Source organism: Neodiprion fabricii, chromosome 1 (genome assembly GCF_021155785.1).
Source record: "Neodiprion fabricii isolate iyNeoFabr1 chromosome 1, iyNeoFabr1.1, whole genome shotgun sequence".
Taxonomy (NCBI): Eukaryota; Metazoa; Arthropoda; class Insecta; order Hymenoptera; family Diprionidae; genus Neodiprion; species Neodiprion fabricii.
In genome coordinates this window covers 36,765,809-36,784,071 of record NC_060239.1, presented here as the reverse complement: position 1 = coordinate 36,784,071, position 18,263 = coordinate 36,765,809, and the positions used below count along the sequence as shown (strand labels likewise).

The 18,263-nt window shown below is 35.7% G+C and overlaps 3 protein-coding genes across 6 annotated transcripts; 1 reads left to right on the top strand and 2 right to left on the bottom strand.

Annotated features, from left to right (window-relative positions):
• Positions 1 to 1,231: 1,231 nt before the first annotated feature.
• On the bottom strand, positions 1,232 to 6,728 carry LOC124188089 (muskelin). 2 transcript variants are annotated; one of them, XM_046580442.1, is made up of 13 exons: positions 6,381 to 6,728; positions 6,073 to 6,142; positions 5,811 to 5,953; positions 5,516 to 5,720; positions 5,364 to 5,411; positions 5,002 to 5,194; positions 4,669 to 4,904; positions 4,319 to 4,599; positions 4,040 to 4,217; positions 3,677 to 3,880; positions 3,364 to 3,555; positions 3,032 to 3,274; positions 1,232 to 2,908 (listed from the first exon to the last, which is right to left on the bottom strand). In XM_046580442.1, the coding sequence occupies exons 1-13, from the start codon at positions 6,467 to 6,469 to the stop codon at positions 2,669 to 2,671; spliced, it is 2,322 nt and encodes a 773-aa protein (XP_046436398.1). In that variant the 5' UTR covers positions 6,470 to 6,728; the 3' UTR covers positions 1,232 to 2,668. The 2 variants fall into 2 exon arrangements, with proteins under 2 accessions (XP_046436398.1, XP_046436400.1); XM_046580444.1 differs by lacking the exon at positions 5,364 to 5,411 and having other exon boundaries at positions 6,381 to 6,727.
• Positions 6,729 to 6,916: 188 nt separating this feature from the next.
• LOC124188091 (lipopolysaccharide-induced tumor necrosis factor-alpha factor homolog) lies at positions 6,917 to 12,626 on the bottom strand. 2 transcript variants are annotated; one of them, XM_046580449.1, is made up of 4 exons: positions 12,489 to 12,626; positions 10,305 to 10,470; positions 9,667 to 9,967; positions 6,917 to 9,505 (listed from the first exon to the last, which is right to left on the bottom strand). In XM_046580449.1, the coding sequence occupies exons 2-4, from the start codon at positions 10,465 to 10,467 to the stop codon at positions 9,403 to 9,405; spliced, it is 567 nt and encodes a 188-aa protein (XP_046436405.1). In that variant the 5' UTR covers positions 10,468 to 10,470; positions 12,489 to 12,626; the 3' UTR covers positions 6,917 to 9,402. The 2 variants fall into 2 exon arrangements, with proteins under 2 accessions (XP_046436405.1, XP_046436404.1); XM_046580448.1 differs by having other exon boundaries at positions 12,436 to 12,615.
• A 162-nt stretch (positions 12,627 to 12,788) lies between these two features.
• On the top strand, positions 12,789 to 17,250 carry LOC124188088 (kinesin-like protein costa). 2 transcript variants are annotated; one of them, XM_046580441.1, is made up of 2 exons: positions 12,789 to 12,887; positions 13,439 to 17,250. In XM_046580441.1, the coding sequence occupies exon 2, from the start codon at positions 13,519 to 13,521 to the stop codon at positions 16,048 to 16,050; it is 2,532 nt and encodes an 843-aa protein (XP_046436397.1). In that variant the 5' UTR covers positions 12,789 to 12,887; positions 13,439 to 13,518; the 3' UTR covers positions 16,051 to 17,250. The 2 variants fall into 2 exon arrangements, with proteins under 2 accessions (XP_046436397.1, XP_046436396.1); XM_046580440.1 differs by lacking the exon at positions 12,789 to 12,887 and adding an exon at positions 12,894 to 13,239.
• Positions 17,251 to 18,263: the final 1,013 nt, after the last annotated feature.

Genomic DNA, 18,263 nt, shown 5'->3' with positions numbered 1-18,263 from the left:
GCAGAGCGAGAGAGAGTGTACTGCGATTGCCTTAGCTCGCTCCATGTATGTAACGCACCTTAAAATTGGATCACATGTTCATTGGCGGGACTTTCAGTTTAGTTCAAATGAAGGAAAGAGGTAGGGGAAAAATTGTAACTGCAATTAGTTTTTATTGATTCAAATTTATATTCCATAGCTGTGAGAAATATGTCGGAGAAACAAACGAAAGATTATACGCATTGTTGTTTTTGTTTCCTTTTGTTCTGTTTTCTTTTATGCTAGGTTGCAGTTTTATTTACACATCTATTATTTCTACAGCGTGGAGGATATCGACACATAATATTTTTTATATTATTAAGTATTTTTTTCCGTTTGTTCTTGCATTATTTAACTAGGATATTATTACCTGTGTACCAAGTGACTTAGTTTTATTATCATTCCTATATCGGCAGAAAACCCTGTAACGAGACATTTCACTTCGAGGAATTCTTTGACCACTACTGCGGATAATAAATTTTGTACAAAAACTTCAACGATTATAAACTTTTCAACATTAAAGTATATGTTGACCGAAGATATATATCCAACGTAGTATGGATTGTATTATGTTTGAAGAAATGTTAATTTTTTTTTTCACACTTTCATTATTACGTGTGCAAATAGAACATGCATATTGTGTGAAATGGAGAAACTTTTATGTATTAAGATTGTATTAAGATATATATATATATATATATATATATATATATATATATATATATATATTCCAATACACCATTCAATACGCAGATCGTTTTTCAGTTGATCCCATTGCATAACTAGCATTATATTTTTAAAAAAAGAAAACGCGTTCATTCTGGAAAACATTCAAGCTTAGGTGTGTTACAGCACCTAAGTATTATGGTTTGTTTAGGTGCGAAATTAGCATATCTGTGGAAATGAATATGTTTTTGGCCATGAAGTATTAATTAATTGGACTTGAGACATTCCACTTCCTAAAAAATATTCCACTATTTGATGCATTTGTTATGCCCCCAAATAGTATAGAATAAATTCTCAACATTTCAAATTGTGGAAAAGTAGAAATTACGTTACATGTATAATCCATGCAATTGTGAATAATTACTTCGCGCTACTATTGAACAGCGATGGATAAGTTTAATAGACAACACATTTACATAAAAATAATGTGTCGTAGCTTGGAGGTGTAAAAAAAAAAACCACCAATCTAGCCACGTGGTGGATAATGAAAGATTCAATTTTTCGCTTTACTACTTTCAAAGTACGAAATATCTGGATGAGACATGTAACAGATTTTGATGTATGATTATCTAGCATGCCAAAGTGCGTTATTATGCCAAAAACTTAACGTTTGTATACACATTAACGTTATCTTATAATCGTTAGATTGTGATCATATACAAACACATATATAATATGTATATGTATTATTGTATAAATTATGTCAGTTACATTACAGAGAATCGATATCGACAGAACACTTAATGAAAAATATTTACAAAGCTACGCAATATAAAATATTAATTATTTGTATTTTTGTTATTTTATTATTATTAGAGCTTATTCATAATAGTCTATTAACAACTCATTACTATGGCAAGCGGAAGCTTAAGATCATTTTTAATAACAAAACCACTGTACACTTAAATATTTAAAGTAAATTTAGAACTTTTTTATATAAATACGCATCTAGACAATATATATTATCAGTTGTAGATCATTGTATTATGAACTTCAGGTTTAAGCAAGTATTACGAATAACAATTCGCAAAGAGCAGAGAGGCAAATAATTGCTATATAGTTATAGTTTCAGTATTACAAGCATGTAAATCGGAAATTCACAGAGATTTTAGGTTGCGAACAAAATGATAAAAGTAAACAAGTATTAACAACAATAATAATTCGCAATTGTAAAAATAAAAATCTATTGAAAGTAAAAATAAAATTGCCTTCAAACATGTGAATGGTCCAAGTTTCATTTAATGTAATCTGACAAAAATGAAAAAAAAAAACTGGGGTATTTTCCTCAATGCATTTTAAAAATAACGAATACACCGAATACAAGGTAAAATATAAAGTAGAATGGCAAATTAAAGTTGACTGATTGCGAGAAAAGGTACGGGCTTCGAAAAAAAAAATTTCTTCGTACAGTTCAATCAATTGTAAAACCGGAGATGAATAACAGGATGATACAGTTGATAAATAAAGAGAGTTAAACCAAATTTCTAAAGTTAAATATAATGATACAAACAATCGTATAAAATGTAATATTACAGTCTTCATGAAAAATAATCAAAAAAAAGTACGACTATTAGCATTATTTCAAAACTACTTGCAGAAACGAATCTATCAAACGTTATCATTATCGCTGTCCGTATGTATAAAAATAATGATGAACTGAACTGCAACTGGTCGTAATTTTTCATACACAGTAGTAATATTGAAACGAAATTATACGAGCTAAATATGAAAATAAAATATTATAAATAACACGTGACTTTGATATTATACCTGTTAAACGAAAAGACTAACAGTCTGTTATTTGTTGCTGTTGAATTATACATACAATAAAGAAAACATAGGCTAAGTATGATTTTGGTGTGTGATTGAAAAAAAAATAGCGAAATTAGTATGACTTTTAAGTACGTTAACCATGTTAAAAATATCACAATGGCAAAAGGTCTATAAGATTTGCTCGCGGCTGAGTTAAGCTTTCAGGAAAAAATTCGGTAAGTTTGTCAAACAATTCCGTACGGCGAGCGTGGATGTCGTGCATCGTAAAATTCTTTGGCACCACTGAATTAATTCGATCACTGGAACTAGTGCTGGATGCTGGATCCAGATCTAAACTGTTATCCATGCTTCTTTCTTGCTCTCGGAAAAGAACTGAAGCCAGTAACTGAAACTACGATACAACAAATATCACTACTATATTAAGCTTAATATTTTGCAAAATAGAAAAAAAAAACGATACAGCCGATAGTTGACGTTTTTAACGTCTAAATTATGTCTAAAACACGATTTATACCTCTTTGGTTTGCTCCGGATCGGCATGATCGATGATTTCGTATACTTGTGTCTGCAGGTACTCGAGAGCCTCGATGCTATTTTTCATAGCCAATTCTTCGAATTTGTGCTTCCTTATTATCAGCTTGCATTTCCTCAAAATCTGCTCATGAGAGGGTCTACAGAGTTCCAGCTGCCAAAAATCATCCAGCCTCAATTTTGGCAGACAAGAGCGCCCCGGATTTCCTCCAAATAAGTAATGGACCTGCGGCATATGAAACGTAATGAAATAGTAACGGTCAAAGCTGAAAGCAATCAGAGTTCACCTTGACTATTTTAATCAGCGTGGCTCACCTTTTGAATATGATCGTACACAAGCTGGTGGGCAAATCTAGGACAAGGCTCGTAATCCTGCATACTATTCCAATACTTGTCACCAACGTTTTCATTACGATATATGCAAGACCACCGGTTCTCTTTAATATTGTAGACCCAAAGAGAATTTTGAACATTGTCGTCTCTCTTCTCTTTGTCTTTGCTCAGACCCTGTAAGTAAGAGTCATCTGTGAGCGCTGAGGTTTTATGTTGATTCTTAATATCAAGTAATCACCAATAGCTGAAACCAATTGACGAGCCGTAAAGAAAAAGAACATTGTTACGTATTTACAGATAAAACGTAAATCTCGCCAAGTTCAGGATCAATAGTAGCCCTCTGGGTAAAACCAGCCGCGGGAACATGATTTGAATCCCGGTTTCCCAAGTCACTGAGATTGATGTGTTCCAAAGTCTCGGTGTCTACTTCGAAGGTAAAAAAATCGTTTAGATACTCTTTACTCCTCTGTCCCGCAAATATATATAGTTTTCTGAATTCCTAGAAATTTTTTTACATTATTATAAATGATAGAGCCACTTATTACCAATTACATTGTTCGACAAGTAGCTACGAGTTTATTTATTTTGGGCATATGAATTAGATGCGTGTTATAGAAGATTAAGGAGTACAACATCCAACGAACAAGAAGTGACATACCGGATGAAATAGCATGGAATGTCCAACTCTGGACCTAATTGTTGGTATATTAGGCGGACTGGGTCTCGCAATATCACAAGCGAGCCTACTCCAGGTCCCAGTTGGCACATGGTACGAATACAATCCAGAAAATACTGGTTCTGTCACGTTTGGTGTAACTCCATGGTTATCCTCAATCCTAAATGAAGCAGAGTGATAAGATAGATTGAAAAATTGATTGGAATTTATTTAATCTGAGCCAAAATTTTCATTTTCACTTTCAATATAAGTTTTACTCACACATGCGATGGCACAAGAACACGTCCACCGAAAATATAGATAGTTCTCTTAGCGACGTCCATTGACATTTGGTGGTCGAAAATCAATTGAGGACCACCGACGGCTCCGGTATCTTCAGATATCTGTGTCCATTTATCAGACTCTATATCATAAACGTAAAAATCGCTCTTCAGATTTTCTGGCGAGCGATATTGAGTGTCTAAATACCGTCCCAGAGTAAACAACTGACGCCTTTCTGGGTCCAAACACATTTTGTGACAAGACCGGGCGGTAGGACCACCCTGAAATATAGCTTATGTTAGTTGCAGATCCTACAACCTGATATCGCAAGACCGTGATCATTGACTAACCACTGCTTCTGTGTCTTTGCAAATAAGATGCCACTTGTCAGTTGATACATTATAGGTCCAAAGGTCAGCCAAATCCTGATTTCCATCCCAGCCACCGAACAGATACAACATTTCCGCCGATGGGTCCAAAACCATTTGATGCCCACCCCTCATTCCAGGTTTTGGATCCTTGGAAAATATTTTTGTCCATATAGCTCGGTAAGCCTGAGCATTTATATACTCATTGAAAAGTCCCACTGAATCGAAAAATGACCAAGTTTTCATGGATGAAGGATGAAATTTTTTAATTAAATATTGCTTTTTGAATAACCTTGATAAATACCAGAAACTTACTGTTTACAGCGTTGCTAATGAATCTTTCTGCCTGGCAGTGATCCCCCTTGGTTACCAATATATCATACAGTGTTGACAGTCTGGAATCCTCAAGACTCACCCCAGTAACTCTTTGCAGAGTATTGACAATTTCCGGATATTCCAAGCGGCGAAAATGTTTCATACACAGTCGTAACACCTCTTTCTGACGGTACTACAATAATTAGTTACAAATAAATTAAAGCAACAAGAAGCCAAACGAGGGTGAACAATGTGAATCTTTGACAATAATTTTTAATCTGAGCAAATTTTAGAAAATTACTATGCTTAATCAATACTCCGTTATAGTTAAAGGACATCTACGGTTAAGGTTTCATAGTCACCTTGTTTAGTGGAATAAAAACGTTGGTATTATGCTGCTGTCTAACCTGCTATTACTGGAAAGTTGTACTTTAACTTAGGTACCTAAATTAGCTGAATGCATCTGAAAAAATGTTCTAGGATGTCTTAAAAAAGTAAAAAGCGAAATACATACAGAGTTAAAACATTCAATGCTGCTTTTGACAAGTTTCTGGTCATCGACTCCCGCGAGGTGAACATGCCAGATAGAAAAGTTAAAACTGGGGCCCCAGGATTGCAGGGGAAGAATTTTCAGGTACTTAATCGGAAAATAGTTCTCGTCATTCCCGACCACATGTTTGAGGTCGAATGTTTCTGGTGTAGAGTCATTTTTCAAACCACTGCAAGGAAAACAAGACGTGAAAGACGAGTTTAGGTAAAACAGAATCGTTTGTTGTCTAATTGAAATATGCTTGAAGGAAGCATCTCACCTTTCTAGTAGCTCCATCATATTCTCAGGTTCAAGTCCACCAAAAACTTTGAATTTCTTGATGTTACAAACATGAGTTTTTTCATATTTACCAAACGTGATAGTTTTGACGATGGACTGATGTTGGAGTTTGAGAATGAGAAACTGCAACAGGAGAAGAGTAAAGAAATTCGTGTTACAAAGAGCTAAGGGTGTAGGTTTAAATCAAGCTAAGATTGCATAATAGAGAAAGTAAATCATCGTTATCACACTGCACGTAATACCTGAGGATGATTGTCATTGTCAGAGGACCAGCGAGAGGATTGATCCGACGGTACGTCTACGAGAATATTCCTGAAAATATGGGAAATAAGGTCAATGAACCGTTTATTCACCCTGCACGCGCCGCTCGGCCTTGAGACCGTGAATAGCCTCGTTTAAGTGAAACCGAACGCGTTGTCCTTGACAGAAAATGCTTTCGTTTGAGGTTAAGAACGCGTAGTAAAATTTCTACGTGTCGTGGGCAGATGCCAGCTCGATGACACACGACGATTCTATCTGATTCAAAGGAGTCGATAATTTAAATACTTACTCAGGTACATAGGTCGACGAGTAGCTGGAGCATTTGAAAATTCTATACTCCAAAACCTTGTGAAAATCTTCACTCTCACACGCCGCCATATTGCTGCACGAGTGACATAACCTTTTCGAAGTTCCGAAATTTATACATAAGTCAGATAACTATGAATGTATTTATTACATCCGCATGTGTAGCGCGGCACTACCGCGATCACCGATGAAACGTTTTAAATATTTTTGAAATAACTCAATTATTTGGCCGCAATCAGCAACTGATAGTCGAAAATTTATTTCTATTCTAAGGTCAAAATCAAATGCGTCACAACGGATCGTTATTGACTGCTTTCATTTCTCTATGTCAGCTCTGAATTTTCGTACCTACTGACACTGTTTCGTGACCCCATTTTGCGTATTCGTATCAAGTTTCATTAGTAAATTCGAAAGCAAATGCGAAACATGTAAGAATAAAAAAAAAACAAGAAATAAAACTGGATGAGTTTGAAATATAGAAATAATTTGGGGGGAATGATTTAGTCAAGACATTGCAACTGAAGAATTAATATTATATTAAATAATATATTCATTTATTTATCAAGATGACGATTATGTACACCTACCGATTATACACAAAAATCAGATATTTCCAATACCCCATTGGCCGTGTACAGACGATAAATATTGTTATTACAGATATTCCCCAACTATTACGATCGTGTAATTTGTTCATTTATTCCCTTCTCTTTCGTATCGCAATCATCAGACAATATCATCGATTTACTAGACTTTCAGTCGGTCTAGATCACATCTTCTTATTATTAATTGTATATAAAATACGTTTTCATCATTTGGTACACCCTTTTCCTAGCACGTCAATTCTGTCCTGAATTGAGGACCAAACCGTTAATGCTTAATTGAAACGTGAACAGAATTAGCGCAATAATTGTGTCACAGTTTTAGTTAGAGTTTACATGTGGGTAGTAAACAATATGAATAATAATATTTTATTAATCTCTCATGGTCGATAATAAATGTTGGCGTGATTATAATTACTAAACTGCAAGTAATTTCAACGCACTATCAAAGGTTGGTCTAACTTATACTTTACAGTATTATTCGTATGTCTGATTTTTTTTTTTTTATCTTAACGAAGTAAATTTTCACCTACTGATGCAGACTTATATATTTAGCATTGAACACTTAGTTACATATCTCGTTTGAAGTAGAAAAATAAAAACTTACACAATTGATCAAGGAAGTCGAAAATCATGAATGCAAAACTGATGATAATATAGATACAATGGCTTGTTGTTTAATAAAAATTAAACTCAGACCAAATTGGGTAGTTTTTTTTTTCTTTATCTTCAAATTATATATACATACGTACTTACTTTCTAATTTCAAGCAATTTAGATATTCGTATCCAATTTAATAATTTGAAATATTTTTTGTCAAACTTTTTGAATACAAACAATGAAAAAGGCATAATATAAAAATATAAAACTTATGTTTAATAAAGGTTTCTTTGAAAAATAACAGCAGGGTACACAGGCCACGTCGTACCTTCCTCTCTAAATATTCAATTTCTCACAGCCCTTTGAATAATTTTCGACAAAACATGCATGTGATTTTCACACTTCTATCTGACTCGATAACCCTCCGCCGGTCATGTGTTATTTTACTGACGTCGTCAGTCATTATCAACGATTTCGTCACACGAGTTCTTTTTCCCTTCACTTAGAGATTTTCAAAAGTTTGCAAAAGATTCAGGTAATCAGTTTCAGGTGCCTACTTGATATTCCAATAGTTTACATTACGAAATTTTCAAATAGTTAATGAATAGAAATTGTTAAACAATGAAAAATTCCCGAGACAGCGATAAGTGAGAAGGTCAGGATGGACGATATCGTCCATGTTTGCTGGGGGAGGCTTAATTTGAGGTGGAAATATTTCCGTGAGCTGAACAGATGCTGTCAAGAGACAAATATTTTTTTGTAATCAGATCTTCGCGTAACGTATCACGTATGGTGCGACAATTTGCAAGTACGTCAACAAACACCATATTATCAACCAACATCGTAATACAGGTATATTATTTACCAATCTCTTATTTTCAAAAAAGCCTGTAAATGTTTCACAACCAAGTATCTAGTGCAAAACCTATGAACTAGCAGAGCAAAGCAAAAGTCGTACATTTTCAATGGTCATTTTCTTTATATTTACCTAAGCATGAATTGTTCGCTCTTAACGAAAATACGGTGTTCTTCGAATACTCAATACTTTTTTGATATATATATATATCACATATATATATATGATTATCTTGTTTTATAATGTTGTTTTACTATACTATATTTATGTGCAATATTATAAAACAAGATAATCACATTAACTTGACATATGAAAAAAAAAAGTAAGAATTATAAAGAATGGAAGTAGTATCATGTGAGTTTGATTTTATGCACATAGTGAAACGTAATGAGCTACCAGAATGCAAAAATTCTGTGTTCCTGTACAGTGAATCACCACTCTTTTCAGTACGACTACATCAAGAAACCTAATGTCCAGTAATAATAGTGAGTATAGGGCATATGAGATGTCAATAACACTCTTTTCTCTTGACTCTCAATTCTTAGCGACGAGGATTTATGTATACAAGGAAAGCTCAGATCAAATCAATCAACCTGTTAATATTCTCCATGGCAATGAAGCAAGATTGTTTCAGAATCAACGGAATGTGTTTCGCATGAACTGAACGTTTTTCAAGAATTCTACAAACATTCATTGAAAGGGTAAGCAATTGTAGAAATAATTGGGATCATAAAATTATACGTTTCATCTATCTCTGATAGAATTTGTATAAAAAAAAAAAAAAATATTTGCGTCTGTGAGTGAATGTTTAATATATACGAATATGTAAAGAAGAGAAAATTTTCGTCCTAGTCAAAGACGGCCAAGGTTTCACCTCGATCTGTAACTGTAGAATAATTACTCCAATACTTCAAGGTTAAACTTGACTATTGTGACAATCACAAAATTCAAGCCTTATACGTTCCGATGTAAGCCTTACAATTGGGACACGAATGGTGAACATTCACAAAGGCATTACTGCAATATGGCAACCATGAACACAAGCAACACCTGAAATGTAACAAATCAGCTTTGGTAAATAAATCATTGCATCAAACTGACGAAAATTCATAAAGCGAGCTCAGTTTTGAGGGGCAGCATTAAACGTGAATAATATACAGGATATGGTCAGCAACTGTAACTCTTACACAGGTAAAATGTCCAAAACTTACCCGAGTAAACATAAAATTATGCAACAAATGTGAGCGTTCGCTTGAGTTTCCGATACCGTGGTTGTTTTTATATCCGCCCGACAATTAGGACACACCATTTTTAGTGGGTTTGGTCCAACTGCATAAGCAACTGTTTGTTGCACAACTTGTATTTGGGCAGGTGTCGCGTAAGACTGTGGAGCTGTGTTTTGCTGTTGAGGATAGGGAGCGGCAGGTCGTGGCTGAAATGATTGAGGTTGGCTTTGTGTCTCTGGCGTTGGCATTGGCATCGGCATTGGCATGGCTGCTGGCGGAGGATTATCTGCAAAAAAACAATGTAGCAGTGCATCATTGATGTTGAACATTTTTTAGCTTCGTCGTTGTTCAGTACAAGTGTTGTGAGAATTTTTCTTATGCCAAAAGTTCTAATGCTGTCTATCGATATAAACGTACATCATTCACAATCATACATCATTCATATTCTTTTTCTCGTTTTAATTCAGACATTACGTAAGGTATGTTTATTAAAATTTTCGTATTAGATATGTCGTCAAATTAAAAACTCGTACTATTCAAGTATGGAACAAGTTTCACTAGCTTGAAAAATGAAATAAGCTAAATTGAGAAGACTGAAACTATTGTATAATGTGGAAACATACAAGATCCAGGCATTGGCATCGCTGTGTCGACTGTTGGGTACGGAGCAGAAGAAGGTGGAGGATAAAGGCGAGGACCTGCCGCAGTATTGGCGACAGCTTCGTCATACGAGGGCGGAGCAGTTGGTGGTGGAAATCCACTTCCCATCAGGTGGTTCTTCTCCATTTTCTGTAAACAAGGTAGTGGTTATCTTTTTGACCGCAGTTGCATACCATATAATTTTTGAAATGTTACATAATTTTATGCATGTATTGTTTTTTTTTCTGCCTTTATACTATGAGCATATTAGATGGTTATGCATGTCGGCAATGATCTAAAATCTCAATTATTGGCCGTTGTCATAACTATTGCTTTCAAATGTAGAATGAAAGAATAAGTTTTGAAATCTCAATTTTACAAATTTAGAATCAATTTAAATGTTTGTTACTTCAATTCTATGGGGTTTGAAACAGGTGTTTCTACTTTGTATGTATTTAAACGGGTATTCAGATGTGGTTGAAGTCAATTAACGTTACTATAACGACGCATGTTTAGGAAAAAACTTTAATTGCACCATTAGAATTGTCCGAAATTTAATAAACTATACTATATCAAACAAAAAAAAGCCAACTTTTTGAAAGTGATTCAAAAATGGAATAATAATGAAATGCTTCTTGATGTTTTGTAACGTTAACATTACTTACTTCAACCTCATATATTCAGCAGTCATTCACTAACTGCCCTTAATTTAAATTCGTTTCTTGATACGTAACAAAATTCATTATTACTGTTAAGTTTATAGTTTGCTTATATGGTTCGTACATAAAACACTATTTGTCATGAATATTCATGAATGAGCGAGTGTGAATAGAAAGTCGTTAGAAATTGTGAGGAAAGAATTCTGTGTATACAAATACTTATACACTAAAAAGTTGAAGATCTTCACCTATAAACCTTCAATTTGAGTCAAAGATTACACAGTATTACTAAGATACCATTTTTTTAACACCTATTGAGAACAAAGTTCAAATGAAAAAAAAATAATCACTATATGTAGTTTTTAAATGTAATTTATGCTCTCTGCATTTCAAGCAATGTAAAAATAGCAAATCATGATTAATTTTAATAATACTTTGACGAAATATCATTGTTTATACTGTTATCAATATTATACTGTAATTATTCGTCAGCAAAGGCGTATATTTCAAAGAATTTTTTTCTTATTAAAAATATCTTTTCCTTGAATATGATTAAATTCAGCATGAGTCAACAAGGAACATATTCTAAAATATGAAAATTCTGTGGATAAAATTATCTTCTTTGTGTTTTGACTACTGAATTTTGAAATGAGATCGTATAAGTGACGGTCTGTTTGATTAGTAAGTATAAAAATGCCTACGAATGTGGAAACTACGGCACCACCGAATCACCTGATCGTTATTATACCAGGAACACGTTGCATCAGATTAATGTGGTTTAACCATAGATATAACAGTAGAGCTTCACATACTCTCGATACTCTCCCGATCGCTTCTATGAGAAACATGCAGCGAAACAACGTTCTGGCTCAATGAAAATTGCGTGAGCACGCAGCTAATAATGTCACTGATGCGTGCCTGTAAAATATGCAAATATGCACACATCACTGATCTCTATAGTATTCACACATCCTTCTTGTTGCATGTGCATCCTTCCACCTAAGCTGTGCAGCAGATCGTAAACGACAATGCTTTATACGAACCGATAAATTTTGCAATCCGGTGTTTTTAAGGTCCTACGTATTCGATAAAGATAAAATAACGATCAGGTTATTCTTGCCATTAACTTGTTAGGGATGAAATATTGATCACAAAATTGTGAGAACTATACATAATCACAAAGAAAAATAAAAACTCAATCGAATCGTCGAGGGCTATGGTGATTTGATTTATCGTTATTTTTGATTTACACATCTGTCAAATATTTTTAAAACATGTTGTTATTCTCTTTGGTTTTTCCCGACTTTAGCCAGGTTAGCAACCAGTTCGAGCTATTTCGCGGGTGATATTTGGATCTGAAGAATCATTTTTTCGTCGCGAGATCAAAATACATAATTTCGATTGCGAGAATTCGTTGTGATCGAGTTTAGGCATACTTGCGTTTCATATTACTTACGTATAGATTGCGTATTGCTTGTACTCCCAACTGTGTAGTATGTTGTGACTTACGTAAATCCGCAGCTACGTTTGTCAATCAGAAATAAAATCACTCCGATTCTACTCGATGGGAAATTTCGTTAGGTCATCGCTTTAACCACAGAGCATTCACGGATCTCTATACACACACGTGCACAGCCCACATTCGCAATTACAGTTAACACATCTCTCGCAACGTCCATGCGACAATTTCGCACAACTTCAGTCGACACTCGGTGACTCACGCGGCAGCACGCGGTCCATTTGTTGCCAGCTTCAGCCGTTTCGACACATCTTTACAACGATTCTGATTGGTTGATGACTGACTGTCTGCGGCGCTACCAACCCTACGCAATCCCGAAATTAGACGGGATAGAACAGCTTTCTCTCTGATAGAACGAGAATCACCAAGTGTACCAACAAGACGAAAACGTAATATACGGCAATATACGGTACACCGATACACGAAAAAACAGGCAGGCTCTGCCTGTAGTAAATATTATTGATTTACCCGTGGATTTACTTCGTCATTCCGACATATAGCGGATAGATTTTTATGACTCTCTTTAATCACGACATCCAGATTTTGATCTTGCAGTTCTATTTTCCACGGTAAATTTAACCCCCAACGTGGCTCGGGTTTACGATCCGCGGTTTCCACCGAAAATGATTTACTTCATATCAGTGCAAACTCGACCGTGTCCAGTAAACGTGCGTTGAATTTGAAAAACCCACAGAGATATTTCTAAACCGTTAAATCAGACACATGGGTATCGCTAAACCTGTAAGTTTTTCTTCATTTTCATTATATCAGTGTCTCAGATTAATCATTAGAAGAACATTCCAACACAGCAAACGTTTTGTATTGCGATAATTAATGAGTCTGTTACTTGAAATTTTACCCGTTTTTACACGCCAAGTATGCGATATCGTTGACACGGCTACAATGGATTCAATATTTATTTTCCGTTTTAATGTTATAGGAATCTCTTAAACGGGGTCACGAACGTTAATTGTAAAGTTCAGTCCATTCTGACCTTACCAACCCCAGAAGCTGTTCGATATGATGCATTACGGTCCATGGATTCATCATCAGGGAATCCTGGACAATCGGCAATGCTACAATCAGTACATCGAGGAAGTACAGGCTTTCAGACATCCCAGGGAACAGCAGGACGAGGAGCTCAAGCACACGGTCGAGGAGATTCAGGAAACACCGGACATCGAAGTTGGGACATCCGGAGAGCGAAGTTCCAGTGCAGACTTATTCAGGCTCGAATTTGCGGCTACTCAATGGTCCAAGTTGGTCTCAAACGCGGAAGGTTTGTTCAATAAACTTGTGACCAGCAACATATTGCCCCATACCGAACAGGATCAGATAGAGCAATGGCTCTGCATGAAGCAGGAGTACGAGGAATGCATAGCCAGCGACGACACGGCGAGTTTACAGGGGTTCGCAGATGTTACCAGAAGGTCTTTGGAGAGAATAGAAGAAGTGACTGAAACCGATGAAAAAACAGACGAGTCTGCGACGTGTGGGGAGTTCAGGAACGAGTCTGACAGTAGCTGCAATTCCGAGACGGAGGATTTGTCCGAAGAGGAAAGCGACATAAGTTCTGAGAATCCGGATTTTCTGGACAAACTTGACGAGCTGATGAATAAGTTTAAAAACGATACGGACAATGTCATTGATTCGAAAAAAGATGAGTTCAGGAAAATGGATATTATCATTGATACCTCTGCCGCAGAATCTCTGAATAACGGTAACGACTATTTGCCAATAGTTAAGCCAACTCCTATCAGAAATCCTAGTTCCAGGAGAAACTCAATGCTCCCGGGTTCAGATATGTGCAATGGAGTACTGGCATTCAACGGTGGATACAAACAGTGTCAAGATACTAATTTTAACCACCAATTGTCAGCACTCATTGCTGCTAATACGCTGGAAAATCGAGAAGTTGATTTTAGACTTGACAACAACGTTAACGTCGTTAAAATACAGAAAGAAACACATTCTCCGGACTTGTTGATTGAGACGATTAAAAATTCTGATCAAGATCCAGAGCCGATCAAAGTGTTGAAAAATTTGACCCTCACAAACGAGGCGAAGCAAACGCAGGTGAAAAAAATTCAGTCTGATTTGGAAGGGGCGCATAAACGCATAGAAGAACTTCAGAATACGATACAAATAAAGGAACAGTTCATAGCCGATATGATAAAGAATTCCGAAGCTAGAGCAAGCGCCAAACAAAAGTTTCAGAGAAAACGAAGCAAGCTTGAAGAGGAGTATTATAACACTAGGACGCAACTTGCTCAAGCAGAAAATGCCTCCTTGTACAAAGATACCGAGGGTAAATCAGCGCATAAGAAGGAAATTGAATTATACAAACACATGGCAATTCACTATGAGAAACGATTGATGGATATTGAAATGATAAAACAGATTGCTGGCGACTCTGCAAAGAAAGTGTTGGAGCTTGAGAGTTCGTTAAATTCGTCTAAGAAGCAAATGGAGAAGCTGAAGAGACAGCTGAAAAAAGAAGACGAGCACAAAAAGCAGCTGGAAAATGAGCTAGTCCAGGATCAGAGAAAGATAAGAGAATTGGAGGAGAAGTACAACTTAACAGCTTCAAAATTAAAGGAAATACAGTCCGAAAGTGAAGATGACAGAAAGAATTCAAAGTCGCAAAACGATTGTTCCGATAAGAAAAAAAACCTGCTTGAAGTGAGCGCAAGAATTTCACATCTGGACCATGTTCTGAAAGAGAAATCAATGGATCTGGAGAGAACGGCTGATACGGATGAGAAAGAAGCCCTGAGGCACGAGATAAGAAATCTCAGGAGGACCAGGGACTGTCTAGTGGATGAGAAGTGCGATCTGGATGAAAAGTTACAGAAAGAAAAAACACTGACGATAGTAGAGGAGAGAAAACTGCTTGAATGTGGGGAAACGATAGAGGCTATTGACGCAATGATTGAGCATAAAAACGAAATGATATGCGGCAGGAAGTGTTTCGACGAGAATCAAGTGAAGAGGGAAAAAGGTGAGCAAATGCTGATGGAAAGATTGATGAAGCTGTCGGACGGTGAGATGAGAACTCTGTTTTACAAATACTTTCTCAAAGTGATCGACTTGAAAGAAAGTTCAAAGAATTTGGAGATCCAGGCCGCGGAGCTAGAGGCTCACGCAGAAACCCAAGAGTGGAGAATCCAGACACTGACTAACGCCCTGAAACAAACGAAGCTGGAAGCGGAGAGAAGGATCGTTTTGATGCAAAGAGAACATGAAGAAAAGCTGCATCTGATGTTCCGGCATTTCGCCGAAGAAACTAGCAGCTCAGGTCATGACAGGCTTGACAAGGACTCAGAGTTGGCTAGATGTAAGAGGGAGAACAGAAGCTTGAGACGGAGGCTTGCCGACGTCGAGGGTCTTCTAAAAGGATCTACTCATCCTCGAGCAGCTAGTCCTGCCAAAATACCTCAGCAAGGTTTGAAGCAGATAGCCCCCAGCACACAGCCTACGACTAAAGTCACCAGGCAGAGAAATAAGCTTATCATACAGAAGACAATCGATACCGATAAGAGGCACAAATAAAAGACTGCCAAAATCATTTGAGAAAATAAACGAACAAACATCTGAATCAAAAATTAAGGCTAGAATTTAGCAAACAGGTATTATAGGTACAGTTAATACAACATATGTGATACTCATAGTAATCGGTTTAGATTTAATTATTTTTCTTTCCTCGTTTTTTCTATTATGTTTTTATGAACAAGGAAAAAGATTTCGCGCTATTTTTATTTTTCCCTTACAATATTAACGGGAGCCAATTTTGCTCAAAAACTTTGATAATTTGCAGTACTCTGAGTATAGCAAGTAAAGTAAAGCATAGAAATTATCACGATTTAAAGTAAGCGAATTAGAATTAATTTTGTATAATGCAGCTGTGAAACAAATGTAAGTGTTCTAATTGTAGCGGCCTAGTATCAAACTAAGTGAATAATCGTTTATAAGTTGACAATTTGAATGTGAAGAAATGGTATTCTTTGGCTTTGAAAACTCTTGCAATATGCTTTCACAATTTGGTATAATACCATTGACAGTCCGATCCAAAAAATGGGAAGTTTTTATTCTGTTTATTTAATTATTTGATACAAATAATGAAAATTCGCCTCACATCTATTACTCAACTAATTAATACTACTCGTAAAATTGAAAATTGCATTACTATCAAATACTATTGTAATAATTAAGATTGAAAGTACGTACTACAGTGAGTGTAGTAAACTGCCTGTATGTTGTATAACAAAATTTAGAACTTGAAAAATTTTAGTCTACATATTATACATAATAAACATTGCAGAAGGCAATCAATAATCACAACATAGGATAATAGTTTGCGACACGTACAAGTAATAAAACGTGCATATATTATATCGTTTGACATATTGATTATCATTATTAACGTAGAATTTTTTATGAAATTCTCTGTACAAAAATCGTTTAATTTGATCGTTTATCCGGTTGAAATACGTTGTTAATCCAATGCAATATTAATTGTTATTCAATTCAAATTAGAACCCGGTTAAAACAAAAAAAAATTTAGTATATAATTCTCAATACCGTTAGTGAGTTTAAAATATGATCTAAGATATATTTTCGAAAAATATTTATAATGTACATTTATACGAAATGTAATCGCCACTCCACGAGCAGCATATCCACGACACCTGAACCAATGTATTTAAATTATTTATTGTAATTTTTTTTGTAAATAAATTTATATTAATTTAATCTTTAACGTTTGTATACCATAAACAGAAGAAGAAACTTATAACGATAATCGTGCACATTTAACAATAAGTCTGGTACATTTTCTACCTTGTTATCGACGGTAACACGCTTTAAACTGTTATCTACAGTTGATCGTGATCTAAGCCCTTTTTACCGACGGCAAAAATGTGACACAGGTTCTTGTGTGACTTGTAAAACCCGTCGATTGGTGGAGGCTGTTGTATAAATAGAACCCACAATGCATCAGTTATCAAATTCAAATTTTCAGTCACCGTCTCAATCGTCATTCGGTGAGTTTAAATCATTTTTGCTACGATATTGGGCTTAGTTCACACGAAATATGGCGACGAATGAATGTAGGACAATTTTTCTGCAGCTTATTAATTCCTATCATCATAATAATATGCTTTTAATAAAAAAAGCATCGAGTCATCGCGCGATATAATTCGAAATAAGCACTATTATTTGACTGGTGAATCAAATCCATCATCCGTGGACTATGTGGATCAATGTATTCACGGATATCGGATGGCTTCGACTTGAACATGTCGCTTATGCGATCGATTATACGAATATATAGAAGATGAACGCTGCACAATATAATGCGGAATAATGTATGGGCTGCAGATTTTCCACAGCGTCAATAATTCGAGTTCATTCTAGCGCGTCGAGTAAAGACAGCTAGTTCGCCTGCATAAGAATTCTGTGATTTGACAGTAAGATTTGAGGGAAGTAGCGCGATGAAACAGTTGCGTAGATTATTCAGCAATCGATTCGCCTGAACGACGAAGTTCGCTGCATATTACAACGCGTCGATCATCACCGTGCGTTGCACAACAAGTTCATCCCAGGCCGGAGTGGTCTTGTACAGATGTGCCAGAAATTTTTTAACCTTAAACTGTACACCATGACTATCTGAAGGTAATATAACGGAAATCCAAGATAGTTGTATAAACCGCTGCGCAGTTGGAGTGTGAGGATTGATGCAGTGTAGCCAATTTGTGGAATAATCA

Excerpts from the sequence above, each read along its gene's own strand:
- LOC124188089 (XM_046580442.1), bottom strand. The coding sequence starts at position 6,469 with ATGGCGGCGTGTGAGAGTGAAGATTTTCACAAGGTTTTGGAGTATAGA. Across the intron at positions 5,954-6,072 it reads ACAATGACAATCATCCTCAG|TTTCTCATTCTCAAACTCCA; the intron begins GTATTACGTGCA and ends CTCCTGTTGCAG. Across the intron at positions 4,905-5,001 it reads CATTAGCAACGCTGTAAACA|TGGGACTTTTCAATGAGTAT; the intron begins GTAAGTTTCTGG and ends TTTTCGATTCAG.
- LOC124188091 (XM_046580449.1), bottom strand. The coding sequence starts at position 10,467 with ATGGAGAAGAACCACCTGATGGGAAGTGGATTTCCACCACCAACTGCT. Across the intron at positions 9,968-10,304 it reads GATGCCAATGCCTGGATCTT|ATAATCCTCCGCCAGCAGCC; the intron begins GTATGTTTCCAC and ends GTTTTTTTGCAG. Across the intron at positions 9,506-9,666 it reads ATAATTTTATGTTTACTCGG|GTGTTGCTTGTGTTCATGGT; the intron begins GTAAGTTTTGGA and ends GTTACATTTCAG.
- LOC124188088 (XM_046580441.1), top strand. The coding sequence starts at position 13,519 with ATGATGCATTACGGTCCATGGATTCATCATCAGGGAATCCTGGACAAT.